This window comes from Theropithecus gelada, chromosome 10, assembly GCF_003255815.1.
Source record: "Theropithecus gelada isolate Dixy chromosome 10, Tgel_1.0, whole genome shotgun sequence".
Taxonomy (NCBI): Eukaryota; Metazoa; Chordata; class Mammalia; order Primates; family Cercopithecidae; genus Theropithecus; species Theropithecus gelada.
Window position 1 is genome coordinate 436,990 of NC_037678.1, and position 20,504 is coordinate 457,493.

At 64.1% G+C, this 20,504-nt stretch overlaps 1 protein-coding gene across 5 annotated transcripts in view; it reads left to right on the forward strand.

Annotated features, from left to right (window-relative positions):
- Positions 1 to 20,504, forward strand: part of PLXNB2 (plexin B2) — a 32,518-nt gene that overhangs the window by 4,003 nt on the left and 8,011 nt on the right. For 4 of the 5 annotated variants that reach the window (XM_025399063.1, XM_025399066.1, XM_025399065.1 and 1 more), the window contains exons 2-18: positions 8,981 to 9,033; positions 13,123 to 14,221; positions 14,589 to 14,771; positions 14,860 to 14,988; positions 15,650 to 15,750; positions 15,906 to 16,032; positions 16,435 to 16,588; positions 17,492 to 17,606; positions 17,680 to 17,788; positions 17,898 to 17,999; positions 18,553 to 18,645; positions 19,005 to 19,086; positions 19,202 to 19,359; positions 19,442 to 19,590; positions 19,746 to 19,854; positions 19,995 to 20,131; positions 20,299 to 20,469. In XM_025399063.1, the coding sequence (XP_025254848.1) occupies positions 13,136 to 14,221; positions 14,589 to 14,771; positions 14,860 to 14,988; positions 15,650 to 15,750; positions 15,906 to 16,032; positions 16,435 to 16,588; positions 17,492 to 17,606; positions 17,680 to 17,788; positions 17,898 to 17,999; positions 18,553 to 18,645; positions 19,005 to 19,086; positions 19,202 to 19,359; positions 19,442 to 19,590; positions 19,746 to 19,854; positions 19,995 to 20,131; positions 20,299 to 20,469 (3,005 nt within the window). In that variant the 5' untranslated portion in view covers positions 8,981 to 9,033; positions 13,123 to 13,135. The remainder of the gene's footprint in view (positions 1 to 8,980; positions 9,034 to 13,122; positions 14,222 to 14,588; positions 14,772 to 14,859; positions 14,989 to 15,649; positions 15,751 to 15,905; positions 16,033 to 16,434; positions 16,589 to 17,491; positions 17,607 to 17,679; positions 17,789 to 17,897; positions 18,000 to 18,552; positions 18,646 to 19,004; positions 19,087 to 19,201; positions 19,360 to 19,441; positions 19,591 to 19,745; positions 19,855 to 19,994; positions 20,132 to 20,298; positions 20,470 to 20,504) is intronic. The other variant, XM_025399064.1, reaches the window with a different exon arrangement.

Consider the following 20,504-nt stretch of genomic DNA (forward strand, 5'->3'; position numbering starts at 1 on the left):
CACGGCCCCCCGAGGGGCCAGGCAAGGGCGTCTGCCCCGTGGCTGGGACGGTTCCTGCCCACAAGCCCTGTGCAGGGGTGGGGCTGTCTTCCCAGGTGACCTTCTGCTGTGGTCTGGGACCCCCGAGCCAGCATGCCACCTGCTCAGAGACAGATTGGACCACTGTCAGATTGGTGGCTGGGGGCACTGCCCACTCCTTCCAGGCAGCTTTGAGGGCTTCTCAGAGGAGGAACCTCCCTGCCCTGCTGGTCCGAGGCGGGGTGCTGAAGGCTGAGGCAGTTTCCAGGGGGCTATGCCTCAGGCCGCATGAGTGGCCGGCGTAGGAGCCTGCTCTGTGATTTTCACTGCACCTGCCTGGGGCCCAGGCTCCGTCCTCAGCTGGGGTCTGGCTTTGAACCTAGGTGAGTTCTGGGGCTCTGAGGACAGGCCAGAAGCAGGAGCGTGGGGGGGTCTCTCCTGGGGGAAGCAAGGGAGGCCTGGGTCTGTGAGACTCAGAGGTGGTAGGGTGGCATGGGGGCCACAGCTTGGCGGGATGGCGGGGGGCTTGGGGGTAATCCAAGTCTTTCAGAGACCTAGCCATGGAGAACGGGGTTTGAGGACCAGCAGGAGGTGAGGACTGTGGATCCCAGCCCTGCCAGGTGTGTTTTCAGAGCTGGGGCCTGCTTTGGAGGAGATGGAGAGCACAGAACACTGCTGAGCCCAGGCCCCGTGCCCAGCCCTGCTCCAGCCTCACCGGCTTGACACCAGGGCCTCCCTCCCACCAGTGAGGGGGAGAAGCTATTTTAAGTGGAGCCAGCAGTTGACAGGGGCGAGGGGCAGGTGGTGGGAGGGAGGTGCTCCAGCATGGCCCCCCCACTCCCTCTCAGCCTCAGAGATTGGCCAGGGGAGCTGAGGGGCTTGGCCTCCCCACTCCCATCTTGGCACCAGGCCTGATCTGGTGACCACCCTGAGGGACCTCAGGAGAAAAGAATGTTAGGGAGGAGGGCGGGAAGGCGGGGCACCCCGGGCAGGCCACCCAAGCCCAGCAAAGCTCGCCGGAGGGTCCCCCAGTTCTGCATCTAGACCTGGGGCCCAGTGACCTTGACCAGTCCCTGGGGGGTTCGAAGTCCTCAGCTCCACCACGAACAGAGCAAGCCCTCGTGTGGAGCAAGGGGCTGGACCTGGCCTCCAGGGGCACCCACCTCCCCACACAGCGCCGGCCACGGGCCTCACCTCCCACTCACTGACCTGCCCCCACTCTGAGATGGGCATTTCCTCATTGGGAAATCCCGGTCCCTCTAACCTCCCAAAGCCCTGAGTGTTTGTCCCTGTGGGGCCCAGCCCACATCCTGGGGCGCCTCACCCTTGGCCTGGACCCAGATCCTGCCCAACACCCTGTGCCTCACCAGCCCCCAACTCATCCTGGGCAGACACAGCCCCTTTCCTCTTTTGAGATGGCCCTGCCTCTGCCCTCCCTTCCCCCATGCCACCCCCAAGTCATCCTGGGCAGATGCAGCCCCTCTCCCCTGCTGAGACGGCCCTGCCCCCGCCCCCTTCCCCCATGCCACACACGGCCCCTCCCTCGGGGCTCCAGGCATGCCAGGCTCTGAGACCCCCACTGCCAAGATCCCAGCTACCCACTGCCTCTCTCAACCCAAGTGCCCCAGGCTGAGGCATCTCTCCCAGGCCCTTTGTACTGGGGGCGAGTTCTGGGTGTTGGGGTGAGACCCTGTTGGCAGAGCTCTTCCGGCAGCACTCAGCCATGTGTGTCTGCACATGTGTGGTCATGTGTGCAAGCGGTGTCTGGCACACAGGCTTGGCGCGGTGCCCCAAGCTAATTGTGGGGTTCAGCAGTGATGGGAGAGGCGGGGCTGGGGTGACCGCTGAGGCTCTGACAGGCTGACGGGGAGATTACAGGCCTTGCTTACTGCTCACTGGCTGGGGCCTCACCCATCCACCCTCACGCCCACCCTGGGGGTGAGAAGGGGGCTGTGGGCGGGGGCTGGTCCTGAGCCAGCTGCATCCAGGCAGGACCTGGTCTCTGAGCAGCTGGGTGCTGTGGGGTTGAACTGGAAAGGGGGAGATGCGTGGGGGCCACTCAGAGGAGAGCCTGCAGGTGGGGCTGGGCACCGGTGGGCCCGGAAGCCTCCTTTCAGGAGAGACTCCAAGTGACCGAGCCCCAGAATCCCACGAGAGTCCTTCCGTGGCCGCCGGCTGTCTGACCACACGTCCTGTCCTGATGAGCTAGTGGTTCCTGCAGTGGCCACTGGTTTCATGTGTGTGCCCCGAGCGCCTGGCAGTGCCCGCCCCTCCTGCAGGAGGTCCTCAGGAAGCACAGGGACATCCGTGGGTGCCTTGCGCTGCCCAGATTTCTGACCCGAAGGACCGCTGTGTAGCAAGAGGGGGCTGCAGCTGTGCCCAGGCTGGACAGGATGGGGGCTGGGACCCCAAAAGGGGTGGCTGAGGAGAATGGTTCTGCAGGCCTGGCGCATGTGGGGACAGGGCACCATAGCCAACTGGATCCCACCTTCTGTCAGGGCTGGCGAGGACCCTCCTCCAGATGCGCCAGTGGGCGGTGGCCAGAGAGGAGGCTGAGGAGGGCCTCGAAGCTGTGTGTAGGATGGGAGGGCAGCCTGCGGCCCGGGTCTAGGGAACCCACCATATACAGGGACTTCACTTGGTACCGAGGCGGGGAGGGGGCTGAGGCGGGTGAGGCAGGGAGGGGGCTGGGGCAGGCCCCTTGGGCATGGCCAGGTGAGCTCAGGGGGTGCCTGAGGGCCAGGGCTAGATACAGAGTCCCTGGGTACCAGGTGGCCTAGGTGCGTCAGGAGGTGTGGACCAGTGGGGCCTGTGACCAGCCTGGCTGGAGCAGGTGACAGGAGGAGCTGGGGCTTCTTGAGGCACCCCCAGGATCCTGGGCTGGTGACCCCGTCGCTGCCGCCAGCCAGGGTGACTTTTCCTGCTGGGACCCAGAGCCCAGACAGCAGGGGAGGCTGGCCCCAAAGAAGGAGCCCCGCCCTGGAACCAGGCTGGCGGGGAAGGGGCGCGACGGCCTCCACCTGGGAGGGGTCCTCGGCCGAGAGTCCAGCGGGGATCGCTGTAGACGCTGACGCGAGGCTCAGGCCGCGACGTCAGTCTGTCCCTGGAGCCCCGCCCCGCCCTACCCCAGCTCCTAGGTCGGGTTGCGCCGGGAGCGCTCGGCCTTTGCCCCGGGTGAGTCTGGCCTTGACCCTGGGTCCAGAGTCCTGCGGGAGGCTGTTCTGGGCAGGGTCGTGCATGATTGGCAGCTGGGCCGGGAGGCGCCGAGCCCTGAGACCGACCCGGGGCACGGGCGGAGCCACCACCGGCGGGGCGGAGCCGCTCCCCGCGCCCCTTCCCCGGCCCGGAGGACTTAGGTAATGGCCGTTCGCGCGCTCCGATGTGCCTGACGCCAGGTGAGCGCCCCGCGGGGACGATGTCTCCTGCGCTCCTGTGACTGTCGCCGCCGCCGTCATTGTTACTCGGGTCAGGCTCCCACCCGCCCCTGGGTTCCCGGCCTGGTGAGGTTTGTCCCAGAGGCGGCCACGTGCTCCCGCCAGGTGCGCGCCAGGTGCGCGGGGTCGAGGGGCGGACGGGGCGCCGGAGTCCCCGGGAGGTGGCCGCGGAGCTCGGGCTTGCGGGGGGCAGTGGGCGGCGCCGAGGAGGCCCGGGCCTAGTCCCCGCGCTTCCTGGCTCCGGGCGCGCTTTGCCCCTGGCTCCCTGGCAACCGTTCTGCGCCCTCCGGGGAGTCTGGCGGCGCCGGCGCCGGGGGGAGGGGCTGTGCCACCTGGGTCTGTCCGGGAGGAACAGTCCAGGGCGCTCCACACAGGCCGGGGTGCCAGCCTTTGGCTGGGGCCGGGTACCGGGCTCGCAGACCCACCCAGGAGGCACTCCTCCCCGCCCCGCTGGCTCCGGGGGGGGCCGCCCCCGCCTCCTGGGCTGAACTCTGGCCCGGGTCACCGGCGGGTGAGGCTGGGTGGCGGGGCCGCCGGCTCGCCCTCGCCGGGTCTCCCGCGCGCTCTCGGACTAGTCCCTCCCCGCGTCTACCCACGGGCGCGGTGCTGCGGGGAGGGGCGGCCGGGGTCCTTGCCGACCCCCCAGGCCCCCGCCCCGCGGCGCCCCCCTCGAGCTTGTTTTGAAAACGGCGGAGGCTGGGATTCGCCGGCGCTCCTGTTTTGTTTCCTCTGATTTGTTTAGCGCTCTGGGCTAATTGCAGATTTGCGTGTGTCGCTAGCCTTGGCCCGGCCCTCTGGCTGCTGGCTGCGGGGGCTCCCTGGCTTCTCTGTGACGCCTGTCTCCCTGTTCCGGGACGGCCGCTCTCAGATGCGTCTTGGCCTTGGGGCAGCCAATCGCTCACTTTGTCGAGGCTGCTTCACCCGCCCCCGCACCGGGGTCCCCCAGTGCAGGGCCTGTGCCCACCCCCGTCCTTTGAGCCCCGGAGGGCCGCACAGCCTTACGACCCCTGCGTGCTGCACCGCAGCAGTGGAGGGTTGTGCTCATGCCACCCCCTCCCGTCCTCCCAGGCCTAGGCCTGAGCTGTCCTAGTTCTCCATGGCTGCTGCTGCTGCCTGGGTCCCCATCTTGGCCCCAGTCTGGCAGCTGCCCATCCACCTCCTCTGCCCCCTCCTCTGGCCCCTGCCCTCTCTGGTTCCCCTGCCAGAGCCCACAGCCTGGCCTGGCCAAGAGCAGCCCCCAAGCTGGGCCCCTCCTCCCACTCGGCCTGACTGCTTTGTGCTGGTTTGATTTTAGCATTAAGAATAGCTTAGTCTGGCTGGGTGTGGTGGCTCACGCCTGTAATTCCAGCACTTTGGGAGGCCGAGACAGGCGGATTGCCTGAGCTCAGGAGTTCGAGACCAGCCTGGGCAGCATGGTGAAACCCCATGTCTACTAAAATACAAAAAATTAGCCAGGTGTAGTGGCGTGCACCTGTAGTCCGAGCTACTCGGGAGGCTGAGGCAGGATTAATTGCTTGAACCCGGGAGGCGGAGGTTGCAGTGAGCCAAGATCGTGCCCCTGCACTCCAGCCTGGGTGACAGAGTGAGACTCTGTCTCAAAAAAAAGAAAAGAAAAGAATGGCTCAGTCTGTTTGCTTGAAAATACTGAAAGGCAGAACCCCCAATTTTAGCCCCCCCGCCAAACCGTCTCCCAGTGCAGCCAAGACTTGGGGCGGTCTCAGAACCAAGGCTGGCAGGAGTTGGGGGACCTGGCAGCCCCCACTCTTGGCTTCATCTGGAGTAGGGCTCTGTCTTTCCCCTTTAGATGCCTCTTGTTTACCTTTACCTGGTGAGAGGGGTGGGAGACAGACTCAGCCTGTGCAAGGGGCCTGGGGCTGCTGGTCAGAAAAAAAAAAGGGGACCTGAGGAGGGGACCACAGGCGCCCAGCCAGCAAGCAGCTCCTGCTCCCTCCTAGACTGTCTAGGGCAGAGGGGGGAGGCCCAGCATCCCTGGGCTGCCCTTGGCCCCCATCGGAGTTCTGATTGGGTGAGGAGACCCTTCTGCTCTGTTGGCCTGGGGGTGACCTAAGGGGGCAGGTGTACTTTCTAGCTCCCACCCCTGCATGTCGCCACCCCTTCCTGGCTCACTGAGCTTGGACCGGCAGGTGCCTAGTGGCCGGATCCAGTGTTGAGACTTGTTGGGGCGGGGGGTGGGGGTGTGTGGCCACGCCCTGTGGGTGAAGACCACAGACCACAGAGAAGGCCAGTCCCTCAGGGGCTGGGTTAGAGAGGGTGTCTCTGGGACTAAAGGATGGGCAGGGGCTTTCTGGGGAGCACGGTGAACACAGACTTGGGAATGCCGTGAGGCAGCATTCCCTGGGTGCCTTCTCTGAGTGGGCACAGCTGTAAAGATTTCCATACCCACTCAACCTCAAGGCAGCCCTCTGAGGTGGGTGCCATAATGACCCCAGACTACCTATGGGGAAACTGAGGCACAGAGCAGCTTTCTGAATGGCCCACATGAGCCAGCCAGAACGTGACAGACCTGGGGTGTGAACTCACTGGTGTGGCTCCGGAGTTCAGGCCTTGAGGTCCCTGTGTGCAACAGCCTCGGGTGTGACCACAGCCACCTAAGGAAGAAGCTCCTTTTTCTGGGATAGCTAAGCGGGAATCCTGTGAGAGGGAGATGGAGCCTGGCTCAGTATTGAGAGCAAGATGGATGGAGGTGGGAGAAGCCAGAGGCCGAGCAGAGGAGGTAGACTTGGGCCAGGAAGGGCCCCAGGCTGAGGGTGGAGGGATCCTGGTGTTCTTCTCTGGGAGGGGTAATCCATGGCCTCCCTCCACTGTGAGGGCCAGGGGAGAGGACAGCAGGAAGCCCCCTCCAGGAGAGTGAAGTATGGGCCCTGCCTCTGGCTTCCTGAGTGGATCGATCTCTCGGGGGAGGTCGTTCTAGGGGGTGCGGGATGGGCAGGGAGGAGGCCAGCCTCCCCTGACCTTGGCTGATCCCCCCAACCCCAGGGCCTGGGCTGGTGGAGGCTGGGGCCTGGGGGTGTGCTGCAGGGAGAAGTTTGGGGGCTGCAGGAGGCTGAGGGAGTGGGCACAGGGGCACACAGGCTGGCATGGTGTCCCTTCAAGGTGGCAGGTCTGGGGGCACTGTGCCACCGCCATGGCTGCCACCTCCTTCAGGAGCTGCAGTCTCCACTCCAGTCCCGGCGGGTCCCGGCTTTCTCAGGAGGCCCGGTGCTGCCCTGTGCTTTGGCTTCTGAGTTTGCCAGAGGAGTTTGCCCTTTTCACAAAGGCGCTGTTGAGTCTCAGGTGGAAAGGACACTCTCTGCCCATCAAACCTCATCCTCCCCCAGCCCTTTGGCCGGGTTAACCCTTACCTGTGTGGCACGGTAGCACAACCCATGCACAGCTGTGACGCTCACCTCCCTTCCCGCCTCCCCGCTGCTGGTGTCACCGCATGTCCAACCCTGGGTCCTGCTGCACAGGGCACATGAGGATCCTGGTGGGGTGGGAGGAGAGCGGGGCCTGGCCCTGCCGGAGGAGGCGCTTTGCTGGCACCCAACCTGGCCAGGCTGGAGTGGACTCTGGGGCCTGAGCAGGATTCAGTAGCCGAACCTTGGTTGTGGTAGTGGCTGTTGAGGGCCTGGAGAGTCACGTCCTGAGGCAGAGTGGAGCCTACCTTCTTTTTTTTTTCTTTCTTTCCTTTTCCTTTTTTTTTGAGACAGAGTCTTGCTCTTTCCCTAGGCTGGAGTGCAATGGCGCGATCTCGGTTCACTGCAACCTCAGGTGATCCGCCCGCCTCAGCCTCCCAAAGTGCTGGGATTACAGGTGTGAGCCACCGTGCCTGGCTCAGCTTCTTCTTTAGACAAGCAATGTGTAAATATAGTCTTAAACTTGTGTTCTGCTTTAATCTTAGAGTCAGGGTCTCGCTCTGTTGCCCAGGCTGGAGTGCAGTGGCACAATCACAGTTCACTGGAGCCTAAACCTCCTGAGCTCAAGCTACCCTGCCTCAGCCTCCTCAGTACCTGGGACTTCAGGCTGCACCACCACACCCGGCCAGTTCATGGTGTAGTCCAAGTTCCTTGAACTGTTTTGTTGTGGGGGGGGGGGGGTGTGCGTGTGTGTCTGTGTGTGTGTATGTAATTTAAGACAGTATCACTCCGGCCTGGGCTGGAGTGCAGTGGCCTCCTCCTTGCTCCCAAAGTTCACCACTATTTTCTTTTCTTTTTTTGAGACGGAGTCTCGCTCTGCTGCCCAGGCTGGAGTGCAGTGGTGCGATCTCTGCTCACTGCCACCTCTGCCTCCCTGGTTCAAGCAATTCTTCTGCCTCAGCCTCCTGAGTAGCTGAGATTACAGGCGCGTGCCACCACGCCTGGCTAATTTTTGTATTTTTAGTAGAGATGGGGTTTCACCATGTTGGTCAGGCTGGTCTTGAACTCCTGACCTCGTGATCTGCCCGCCTCAGCCTCCCAAAGTGCTGGGATTATAGGCGTGAGCTACCGCAGCCAGCCACTATTTTGAATTTGGATTGAAGGCTTCTGGAGCCTCTCAGAGATGGATGGGGCCAAACCCTGCACTCAGACTTCCCTATCAGAGTCAGCACAGACGCACGTGCATCTACCATGTAGTCTTGCACAGTATCCTGTGGTGGGATGCTGGGTGGCTGCCACATTTTTGTTAAAGCCAACCATGCCGAGAAGCACCCTGGGTCTGTGCCTCCCTGTGGGTAGAGTGGGTGTTTATCCAGAACTAGAAGATACAATAACAAGGGAAGATACAATAGCAAGCATTGCTGAATGCTACAGTGTAACACTCTGAGACTTTTTTGTGAATGAATTCATTTAGTCCTTATAAACCCCTGGGGGTAGCTCACTATTCTCTTTCCATTACACAGATGGGGAATGAGGCACAGAGAAGTTAAGTAACTTACCCAAGGTCACACAGCTAGTAAGTGAAATTTCGGGGTCATGGGTGTGTATATTTTTCAGAAAGCAACTTTTTTTGTTGTTGTTTTTGAGATGGAGTCTGACTTTGTCGCCCAGGCTGGAGTGCAGTGGTGCGATCTCCGCTTACTGCAAGCTCCACCCCCCCGTGTTCACGCCATTCTCCTGACTCAGCCTCCTGAATAACTGGGACTACAGGCGCCCGCCACCACGCCTGGCTAATTTTTTTGTATTTTTAGTAGAGACGGGGTTTCACTGTCTTCGCCAGGATGGTCTCCATCTCTTGACCTCGTGATCCGCCCGCCTTGGCCTCCTAAAGTGCTGGGATTACAGGCGTGAGCCACTGCACCCGACCTCAGAAAGCAACTTTTATTTTAAGCAAAGTAATAGCCATACCTAATTTAAACAGGCAGAAAGCCTCTGACAGAGGGGAGTGCCAGGAGCCCTGGAGGTGTCTGAGGAAGGGGCTGTGCAGGAGCCAGAGGAAGAAGGCAAAGACCAGATAGGGTCCTGTGGGTTATTTCTTCCCCCAGCCCCCACCAGCATGGGACAGAGGTAGGGGGCTCCTCTTGTGACCGGCGTCTCTCCTTTGCCTCCTAGAGAATCTCGATGCTGGCCTGGAGCAGAAACTGAGCTGGATCACTGGAGCCTCGGTGAGGGGGCTGCACCCCACCTGGGAAAGGCAGTGGGTGGCTGGGGCCATGTGGACAGGGAGGCTGGAGGTATCTAGAACTGCCATGTGGTGTCTGCAAGCCTCTGTCCAGCCAGGTTTCAACCATACGTGTCACTCTGCTGCTCCTCCCATGGCCTGGCCTGGATGAAAGTAGGGAGCTTCCCTGCCCACAGCACGCTGTGAGGCCCCCCTGGTTCTCTGAGGCCAAGCGTTCGCTCAGGTGGAGTGGTCTGCAGTGAGACTGGAGCACCGGGTTCTGGGACATTAGGGCTGGGAATTTGGGTGTTGGGGGTGTGGTGATGGGGGTGCCCGTGCAGACGCTTGGTGGGCCAGCAGCAGCCAGAGGTGGTGTGGTCTCCTGAAAGTGCCCCTCCGAGCTTCAGCCAGGAGGAAGGCAACAGAGGGCCCGAGGAAATCCCCGCCAGCCCCGTAAGTGGGGGTTCCAGGAGGGCTTCAGAACAGGAAATGCCTGCCGCCCGCCCTCCCTCCTGTTCCAGGAACACAGGCAGCAGGAAGTGGAGCTGGCTGTGCTGGGCACCTCCTGCACTGCCTGAGATTTGCTGCTGGTCCGGTGGGTTGCCCTTTGCTCCTGGGCCTGGGCAGGCAGGAACCTGAGGCCTTGTTTGTCCAGGAACGAGAAGGCAGCTGCTACCTGTAGGGTGTCACCCCAGCGTCGCTTGCCACCCTGGAAGGCCTGGGCCGGCGGGGCCCTAGGAGCATGGGCCGAGTCAGGCTTTCCCCGGTGGCACACGGTGGTGTTTATTGAGCACTTAGGGTGTGCCAGCCCCTGGCAGGGACAGCAGAGCCTTCTTCCAGCACCAGGGCACCTACAGCCCTGGTGGGTGGGTGAGTGGCTTCCCTGGGTGGAAGCTGATGGGGACGGGTGAGGGGTGGCCGGTGGGGGCCCAGAGCCATTGCTTTTCCTGGGGCTGGGGGTGCCGCAGGGTTCTCCAAGCTGCCCCACCTCAGTCCGGGTCAGATCCGAGGGGACCGTGGGCCCCGCCCCCGCGCCGCCCCCGCGCTCCCTTCTCTGCTGCGGCGCATTCCATTCATTCCCGGGAGCTGCGCAGGGACGAGGCCACCGCCGAGCTGGGCCGGATGAGCCGGGCCGGGACGGGAGGGCAGCACGCCTGGGCGCAGGGCCGAGGGGCCTGGTTGTTGCCTGCCCCCGCTGGCGCCACTGGGTGCACTTAGAAGGCGGGGGCCTGCGGGACCTGCCCCCGATGGCCGTGGGTGGGAGAGGGGCGCGGCAGGGGTTGGGGGGCCTTCGGGCAGGCGCTGCTCCTCCCTGGTAGGGCCATGGGCTGGAGCTGTCGCCTGTGGGCGTCTCCTGGAGGCCTGGGACTTCTGTACCCTCCTCTCCTCTCCCCCTGGACAGGCCACTGAGCCACAGCGGGGGACCCTGGCTGAGCTGGGCATAGAACCCTCTCCCCCAAGATCGCGCCCAGAGGTTCCCGTGGGCTCGTAGAATCTTCCTGTCTCTCACTAAAACCAGCATCTTCTGGCTGATCACCCCTATCGGGGTGAAGCCTGGGGTCCCCTGGCCCTGCCCAGCCTCTGCCATCAAGTGGCCAGGAACTCCCTGGCCTGTGGGTGTCACCCCTCCCAGCGGCTGCTGCGCTCGTGGGCACCTGGGGGCTCCGGGGGTTGGGCGGGGGGCTTCAGGAGCTGGGCAGCAGCTGAGCACTGAATCCCCGGTGCAGGGAGGGGGTTCTGTGCGGCACAGGAGCTGCCTGTCTGATGGGCACGTCCTCAGGGAGCAGGAAGGCCAGTGCAGCCCCGTCTCACTCATGCGGGCCCTGGGGTTGTTCAGATGTTGTCGGTTGGTTGCATCTTGGTCGCACCTCAAGAGATTTCAGGAAGCGTGAGGGCAATCAGAACAGGGTGCCACGGGCAGGTGGAGGGCGGCTGTGCCAGTAGATGCAGCTTCACCCAAAGCTGAGGCTCGGGAGAAACACCTCCCCTGGCTACAGAGCAACAGAGTGGGCTTCCTTGCTCTCCTGGGAGGAGAGGCCACAGGGACCGGGGGCTGTCAAAGGGTGGAGAAACGCAGTGGTCAGAGGCCAAGCTGCTCCCACTGCAGGTCAGAATCCCAGCCCCACCCATGCCCGCAGTGTGGCTTTGGGCAAATTTCACTCCGTGCCTCAGTTTCTTCACTTGAGAAATGGGTCACAAGGCTGTCATGGCTCAGCCTGGCCGTCAGAGACACAGGGATGTGGAAACATGTGCATTTTGTGACTTGTTCTTTCCACACTTAAAACTTTTTTTTTTTTTTTCTTTTGAGACAGAGTTCCACTCTGTCACCCAGGCTGGAGTGCAGTGGCGCAATCTCGGCTCACTGCAACCTCCACCTCCCGGGTTCAAGTGATTCTCCTGCCTCAGCCTCCAGAGTAGCTGAGACTACAGGCGGGTGCCAGCATACTCGGCTAATTTTTTGTGTTTTTAGTAGAGACGGGGTTTTTCCACGTTGGCCAGGCTGGTCTCAATCTCCTGACCTCGTGATCCGCCTGCCTCGGCCTCCCAAAGTGCTGGGATTACAGGCATTACAGGCGTGAGCCACCAGGCCCAGCAGAACTTTCAAATAGGTGGTGAGAAAGAGGATTGCGTTTCGAGGGGATGAGACGTATGCAGGGAGGTGACACTTGCGGTGGCCTGAGAGGGTGTGGCAGTCCCTCTGGAGGCACGGCGTGGGCCTGCACAGGGAGGTGGGGGAGGCCAGGGCCTGCATCCCTCGTGACCCTTTGCCATCAGGTCTGGACCCCCTTGGCACCTGCCATGGCAGGGCTGCCCTGTACACCTGGGAGCCCCCAGGGTTGGTGCACTCAGGGAAGATGACGGTGGGCCCAGCAGTGGGGGTGGTTGGCAGCATGAGGAGGGGGCACTGGCAGGGAGGCTGATGCAGGGATCACTGGCCAGGATGGAGCAGGGTCCCTAGCGTGAGAGGGATGGACCACCTTGAGGAAGAGCTTGGAGGCAGAAGGGCCCTGTCTGTCACTTGTGTCTGAGCCCCCAAGGTGCACCTGAGTTTGGTAGGGAAGGAAGGAGGGAGAACCACACATGTCCTGGGTGGCCTTGGATCGTCCTCCTGTTGGGAGACCCTTAACTTAGCCTGGTCCTCAGCAGCTCACCTGTCACATCACACATCCCCCTCATCCACCCAGACCCAGGCCAGACGCAGGCACAGACACCACACCGAGACGTGCTCAGTTACACACACACGGACACAGCCTGTCTAGCCCGAACACTTGGGGGCCTCCCCTTCTGAGACCTGGTGGATTTGGAGCTGCTCACAGCTCCCCAGGTCCCCTTCTTGCCTCCCCTGTGTCCACACCAGACGCTCTGCCCTGGGGGCGGCATGGGCCAAGTGCGAGGAGTGGTGGGTGATTGCTGGGTGATTGCTGGCTTCCACTGTTGCACCAGGGCAGGGGGCCTGGAGGCGGTCAGGCTGCCTGGGGCTCTGGTGGGCAGTTGTAAACAGCATGTGCACTTGCTGGGGTATGCACAGTACACCCCTTGCTCTCACCCGATTCTCCAGTTTCCCGTGTCCTTCACCCCTCGCTCTCACCCGAGCCTCCAATTTCCCGTGTACTTCGCCTCCGCCCCATATGTGAGCTGCCTGTTCCAACGTCCAGGGGTCTGTCTGTCAGCCTGAGCCTGTGCGCTGGGGCCAGTGCCTCCCAACCACCTGGAGCTGCTTGGGGTCACAGGTCAGGGGGCGTGTGTGTGAGCAGCTGAGAGCCTTTCTGGTGGCGTCGACTCCTTGCCTCGGGACTAGGCGTGCCGGTGTTGTGAGCACCTCCGGGAGGGATCCTGTAGCGGGCAGTGGCAGTGCCTTGGCCCCAGTGGTCGGTCAAGGTGGCCTTGAGGAGGGCTGGGAGGTGGTCTCCAGCAAGATCTTGAGGATGGCGGGGGTGTGAAGCAGGAAGGGGTGGAGCTCCGGGTTCCTCAGTTCGTGGAGTGGCACGATCCTCTCTGTCCCATGTTCTGACGTTTGGGGCAGGGCCCGGAGAGGGATTTGATGGGGGGTCCTCTGGGCCGGGGCTCCCCTGACCCTTCACTCTTCCCACAGGGTGCCAGGGGCAATGGCACTGCGGCTCTGGGCCCTGACCCTGCTGGGCCTGCTGGGTGCGGCTGGCAGCCTGAGGTCCCGCAAGCTGGACTTCTTCCGCAGCGAGAGAGAGCTGAACCACCTGGCTGTGGACGAGGCCTCAGGCGTGGTGTACCTGGGGGCGGTGAATGCCCTCTACCAGCTGGATGCCAAGCTGCAGCTGGAGCAGCAGGTGGCCACGGGCCCGGCCCTGGACAACAAGAAGTGCACGCCGCCCATCGAGGCCAGCCAGTGCCACGAGGCTGAGATGACCGACAATGTCAACCAGCTGCTGCTGCTCGACCCTCCCAGGAAGCGCCTGGTGGAGTGCGGGAGCCTCTTCAAGGGCATCTGCGCCCTGCGTGCCCTGAGTAACATCTCCCTCCGCCTGTTCTACGAGGACGGCAGCGGCGAGAAGTCCTTCGTGGCCAGCAATGACGAGGGCGTGGCCACGGTGGGGCTGGTGAGCTCCACGGGTCCCGGTGACCGCGTGCTGTTTGTGGGCAAAGGCAACGGGCCGCACGACAACGGCATCATCGTGAGCACCCGGCTGCTGGACCGGACCGACAGCAGGGAAGCCTTTGAAGCCTACACGGACCACGCCACCTACAAGGCCGGCTACCTGTCCACCAACACACAGCAGTTCGTGGCGGCCTTCGAGGACGGCCCCTACGTCTTCTTTGTCTTCAACCAGCAGGACAAGCACCCGGCCCAGAACCGCACGCTGCTGGCCCGCATGTGCAGAGAGGACCCCAACTACTACTCCTACCTGGAGATGGACCTGCAGTGTCGGGACCCCGACGCCAATGCCGCGGCCTTTGGCACCTGCCTGGCGGCCTCCGTGGCCGCGCCTGGCTCTGGCAGGGTGCTGTACGCTGCCTTCAGCAGAGACGGCCGGAGCAGTGGAGGGCCTGGTGCGGGCCTCTGCCTGTTCCCACTGGACGAGGTGCACGCCAAGATGGAGGCCAACCGCAACGCCTGCTACACAGGCACCTGGGAATCTTCTACAACCCCACGGGAATCCCGTGACATCTTCTACAAGCCCTTCCACGGTGACATCCTGTGCGGCGGCCACGCGCCGGTATGGGCCTCCGTGTGTTCTTGCGGGGCCCGGACTGCAGGCGTCCGTGTGTGGGTTTGCGTGTCCCAGCCTGCTGGGGAGGGTGCACGTGAGCAGTGTGGCCGTGGTTCTCGCCAGCGTGGGTGCTCGCGTGGGTGGGTGCTGCGTGTCTCAGTGCCATTCACGCCGGCACCAGTCCCAGGCCTGTGTCGGGCATTGGGTCACACAACAGCACGGTGGGGCTCCCTGCCATGTGGGCCCTGTTCGCGGGGACGTGTGTGGGGCACGTGTGCCGAAGGGAAGGGCCTGTCCCAAGTCTTGGAGCCCGAGTGGGGAGGGCCCTTCAGGACGGGGGGTCTGCCTGCCGTTGACACGCTGCGGTCCGCAGGGCTCCAGCCAGAGCTTCCCGTGTGGCTCGGAGCACCTGCCCTACCCACTGGGCAGCCGCGACGGGCTCAAAGCCACGGCTGTGCTGCAGCGTGGAGGCCTGAACCTGACGGCCGTGACGGTCACCGCCGAGAACAACCACGCCGTGGCTTTTCTGGGCACCTCTGACGGCCGCATCCTCAAGGTTTGGCCCAGGCTGGGGCAGGGGGGCTCTGGAGGGCCTGTCTGTGCACAAGGCCCCTGCCCTCACCAGCCTGCCCTCATGCACACAGGTGTACCTCACCCCGAATGGCACCTCCTCAGAGTACGACTCCATCCTTGTGGAGATAAACAAGAGAGTCAAGCGCGACCTGGTACTGTCTGGAGACCTGGCCAGCCTGTACGCCATGACCCAGGACAAGGTGAGCCGGACGCACCGCGGAGAGCACTCCAGGCCAAGTGTGCCCTTATGACAGGCCTGGGGGCCAGAGGAGGACTGGGTGCTGCAGAGCCAGGCCCTTCCCCTTGGGCTGGAAGAGGGGCGGCTGGACGGGTCCCGGGCAGTGTCTCCATTCTGTGTCTCTGGCACTGCCCCTGTCTCTGCCGCTCCTTCTGTCCTGTGTGGTCTCAACCAGGTCTCTCCCTCTGGCCCCGCCTGTGCCCCGTCCTGATGGAAGGGACCTGGGTGTTCTGAGGGTGGATGGCAAGACGGGGTCCCGGCACAGCCTCTGTGAGCTCAGTCAGTGGGGGACGTGGGCCTCGGCCCCAAGCTTTGTGGGGGGTTGGTGTAAACGAGCCCCTCAGGCTGGGCCTAGGAGTACCCCTCAGAGGGAACCAGTACAGAGGAGGGGAGCTGCCCCAGGAGACCCCACAGCCAAGACCTCCCAGCTTCCGTGGGCTCGGCATGGCCAGCAGGCCATGGCCACACAGAGCCAGAACTATTTAACAACAAGCCTGAGGTTTCTGAGGCTTTCGAGGCCCCGGGACAAAGCTGGGTCAAGCTGGCGGTCTGGGGACATCTGGGGTCTGCGGAAGGCCCGTGTGGCCTCTGCCATGGTCCCACTCTCGGCCCCGCTGCCCCAGGTGTTCCGGTTGCCAGTGCAGGAGTGCCTGAGCTACCCGACCTGCACCCAGTGCCGCGACTCGCAGGACCCCTACTGCGGCTGGTGCGTCGTCGAGGGACGGTGAGTGCCTGGGGGGGATCGGGGACACAGCCTGCCTCTGGGATCCTGGTAGGTCATGGCTTGGGTCGGGGGACACACTGCACTGTCCTGGGAGAACAAGACCCCACCCTGGGCTGAGGGAGTCCTAGTGCTGAGGCCGCCCCCTGCGCCTGCAGATGCACCCGGAAGGCCGAGTGTCCACGGGCCGAGGAGGCCAGCCACTGGCTGTGGAGCCGGAGCAAGTCTTGCGTGGCCATCACCAGCGCCCAGCCACAGAACATGAGCCGGCGGGCCCAGGGGGAGGTGCGTGGTGGGGCTGGGGTGGGGGTCCTCGGACCCAGGCTCGGCCAGGTGGGGGCTCCCCCAGGCTAGGAGCTGTTGGGACAGGCAGGGGAGGGCTCCACATCTCCCCCGCCTGGGCTCCGGGCACTGAGCCTTAGTGATGGAGCCCACCCTCCATTGGCTCCCTGGATCCCTGTGACCTGGGTGGGTAGGGGTGGGGCTCGTCCCTATCCAGGGTAGACCCAGGCCTTTTCCCAGGAGTTGCTGGGGTGACCACAGAGGGGCCTGTGTTGGAAGATGCGAAGTCAGGTTCTGGAGGCTCCTCTGGGACGTGCGCCCACACACACAGGGAGGTCGAGTCAGGGGTAGGTGGGCAGACAGGACTTGGGGTTCCCGGTGTGAGCTGCAGGGCTCCTCCCTCAGGTGCAGCTGACCGTCAGCCCCCTCCCCGCCCTGAGCAAGGAGGATGAGTTGCTGTGCCTCTTTGGGGAGTCGCCGCCACACCCGGCCCGTGTGGAGGGCGGCACCGTCATCTGCAACTCCCCAAGCAGCATCCCCATCACGCCGCCAGGCCAGGGTGAGGCCCCTTCCAAGCCCCCAGGTGGCCCTTCTCGGTCACACGGGGCCCTGTGCACGTGGGCTCTTGCCTCTGCTGGCCCCTGGGTGCAAGCTGGGCACAGGCACGCTCTGCGGCCCCTCCAGGGGCCCAGCCTGAAGCCTGGGGTGGGGTTGCTGTGCCTGGTGGGGGAGGTTCTGGCCCCCAGGGCTGTCTGCAGCCATGCCCCCAGGCCCGTAACAAAGGTGACTTGTCTTCAGCCTGTTCTCTCATCACGTCCAGAGCGGCATCCGGGTGCCCTGTCCAGCCTGAGACAGTGGGGGCTGTTCCCAGAGGCTGCAGGGCCACCAGGGCTGTCCACAGCCACGCCCACCCAGGCCCATAGTGAGGGTGACTTGTCTTCAGCCTGTTCTCTCATCACGTCCAGAGCAGCATCTGGGTGCCAGGTGCCAGGCCCCATCGTCTCGGCAGACGCCCCTCGCCCCTCCCTGCCGTGTCCAGCCCAGCCTGAGAGAGCAGGGCGGTTCCCAGAGGCTGCAGGGCCTCACATGTGGGCCAGGGCAGGCGTCACGCCCATATCCCTTGAGTTTTGGGGGCAGTGGGGCCACGCAGTGACGTGGGCAGGGACCTGGCAGGTCCTACCCAGACTCCAAGGAGCCGCTGCCCTCAGTGCCTGCGGGAACAGAGGGTACGAAAGCAACCTGGCCCTGGGGAGGAAGGCAAACCCCGCACTGGGCCCGACACCCGAACCGAGATCTGATAGCAGGTGGCAGGCCCAGCCCAGCGTGAACGGGCGTCCTGGCAGGCGCCATCTGAAGACCAGGCGTCTCCACCTCGGCTCCCGGAGTCAGCCCCAGGGGGGGCTCAGCCCAGCCCTCGGCCCTGCGGCCTCCACCTTGATGCCGTCCCCTCTGTTGTCTGCAGACCACGTAGCTGTGACCATCCAGCTCCTTCTCAGACGAGATAATATCTTCCTCACTTCCTACGAGTACCCCTTCTACGACTGCCGCCAGGCCATGAGCCTGGAGGAGAACCTGCCGTGAGTGTCTCGTGCCCCTCGACCCCGCCCCACCCACCCACCCAGCCCTGCTCACAACCCTCTCTGGACGCAGGTGCATCTCCTGCGTGAGCAACCGCTGGACCTGCCAGTGGGACCTGCGCTACCATGAGTGCCGGGAGGCCTCGCCCAACCCCGAGGACGGCATCATCCGTGCCCACATGGTGAGGGGCCTCGGGGACATGGTGAGGGGCCTCAGGGCCTCGGGGGACTGTTCAGGGCACGGCTGCTCTGCTGTGCCCAGGCAGCACCTGACCAGCTTTGCTCTCCCAGGAGGACAGCTGTCCCCAGTTCCTGGAACCCAGCCCCCTGGTGATCCCCATGAACCATGAGACAGATGTGACCTTCCAGGGCAAGAACCTGGACACTGTGAAGGTGCGGAGGGAGGGGTGCCGGGCGACGACAGGCTAAGGTGCGGAGGGAGGCTGCGGCAGGCCGGTGCTGATGGGTGTGTGGTAGCCTGAGCTCCACCCGTGCTCCCCAACTCGGGACCCCCACATGAGGTAGAGGGCATAGGATATATCGGGGACAGAAGCCAGGAGGGAGCACGCGGGGGCCTTTGGATGGGACTGAGCAGAGGTGGTGGAGGAGGCAGGCGTGCGGAGGTTGAGGGGCCAGTGCCACCTCCCGAGGAGGGAGCTGTGGGGGCCACGATGCCGGGTGGGCCGGGTGATGCCCTCAGGTGGATGAGTGGTGGAGGTGACCAGGGGACACCCACACAGGGCGTTCAGAGGCTTCTGCAGACACAGGTGTTTGGACTCTGGAGTGGCCGAGGGGTCAGCTGGCATGGGAGAGTCTGAGGGACAGGCACGTGTGGGGTGAGCAGAGGGCTCACACTGTAGGCACTGAGGAGGGACTGCAGGGGTTCTGGGAGGAGGGCCAGGGTACCAGAGCCTCCTGTCCAGGGTCCTGATGGGTTGGTCTGCAGGGTTCTTCCCTGCACGTGGGCAGTGACTTGCTCAAGTTCATGGAGCCAGTGAGCATGCAGGAATCCGGGACCTTCGTCTTTCGGACCCCAAAGGTACGGCTCCAGGGCAGGCCGGCTCAGTTGCTGGACCCTAGGGCCCAGGGTGGGGTGGTGGGTTACCTCCAGGACTGTGAGGGGAGGGGCAGCAGGGAGACCCCAGGGACCAGAACCCAGCCAGGGGCTTGCCATGCGCTTTGCTGCTGGAGAAGCCCCCTCTGCCCTCTGCCTCCCTGGGGACAGAGTGGCGCAGAGCAGTGTCCGTGGGGTTCCCCAGCTTCCGATACCTGAAGGCCTCCCCTGCTGCCCTTGGCTGGGAAGGGACCCGGTGGCCACAGGGTGGTTGCCCTCGTGACCCCCGACCCGCGCCCCTCTGTGGGGGCGGGAAGTGCAGTGTGCCCCTGTGTGTTCCCCAGCTGTCCCACGATGCCAACGAGACACTGCCTCTGCATCTCTACGTCAAGTCTTACGGCAAGAATATCGACAGCAAGCTCCATGGTGGGGGCCACGGGCGGGTGCAGTGGGGGATGGGCGGGGGGACAGGTGGGCACCGTGGGGACAGGTGGGGGCCGGGCAGGCACGGGGTGACCGCTGATGGCAGCTCTCCCCGCAGTGACCCTCTACAACTGCTCCTTTGGCCGCAGCGACTGCAGCCTGTGCCAGGCCGCTCACCCTGACTACAGGTGTGCGTGGTGCGGGGGCCAGAGCAGGTGCGTGTATGAGGCCCTGTGCAATGGCACCTCCGAGTGCCCGCCGCCCGTCATCACCAGGGTGAGCTCCTCGAAGCCTGGCCCACACCCTCCCGTGCCCCTGGCCTGAGCCCCTCCCTGCTCACCCGGCTCTGCGGTTTCAGGTCCAGCCTGAGACAGGCCCCCTTGGTGGCGGCATCCGCATCACCATCCTGGGGTCCAATTTGGGTGTCCGAGCAGAGGACATCCAGAGGATCTCCGTGGCTGGCCAGAACTGCGCCTTTCAGCCGGAAAGTTACTCCGTGTCCACCCGGTGAGTGGACGGCCCTGGCCCGGGCCCCGTCGGCCGTGTCAGTACCCACGCTGGGGTTCCAGGTGACGGGGTGGGTGGAGAGGCTGAGGGGGTGAGGGTGTCAGGGTAGGGGTGGGTCGGGGAGGGCCTGGGCCACCCTGCCTGTCGTCCGCCAGGATCGTGTGTGTGATTGAGGCTGCAGAGGCGCCCTTCACTGGGGGTGTCGAGGTGGACGTCTTCGGGAAACTCGGCCATTCGCCTCCCAACGTCCAGTTCACCTTCCAAGTAAGCACCTGGCCTCGGGGACCTGCCGAACCCGGGAGGAGGGCTCTGCCCGTCACCTCCCCACGACAGTTACCACCCAGCCCAGGGCTAAGGGTGTCCTGTGCCCCATCCTCACCCGACTGCCCCTGCGGCTCTTTCAGCAGCCCCAGCCTCTCAGTGTGGAGCCGCAGCAGGGACCGCAGGCGGGCGGCACCACACTGACCATCCACGGCACCTACCTGGACACGGGCTCCCAGGAGGACGTGCGGGTGACCCTCAACGGCATCCCGTGTAAAGTGTGGGTGTCACCGCCAAGCTGCTGAGTCTGGTTGGCCCTGGCCCTGGGTATGGAGGGGGGCACTTCCTGAGACCTGAGTGGCCCTAAGGGATGGCGGGGCCAGCCTGGTCGGGCTGGGGCTGGTCCCGGGGGAGGGGTTGATGCAGACTAGCACCCTCCCTCCCCAGGACGAAGTTTGGGGCGCAGCTCCAGTGTGTCACAGGCCCCCAGGCGACCCGGGGCCAGATGCCCCTGGAGGTTTCCTATGGGGGCTCCCCGGTGCCCAGCCCTAGCATCTTCTTCACCTACCGTGAAAACCCCGTGCTGCGAGCCTTCGAGCCACTGCGAAGCTTTGCCAGGTGAGGCTGGTGCGCCCCGCCCCACCCCACTCTGC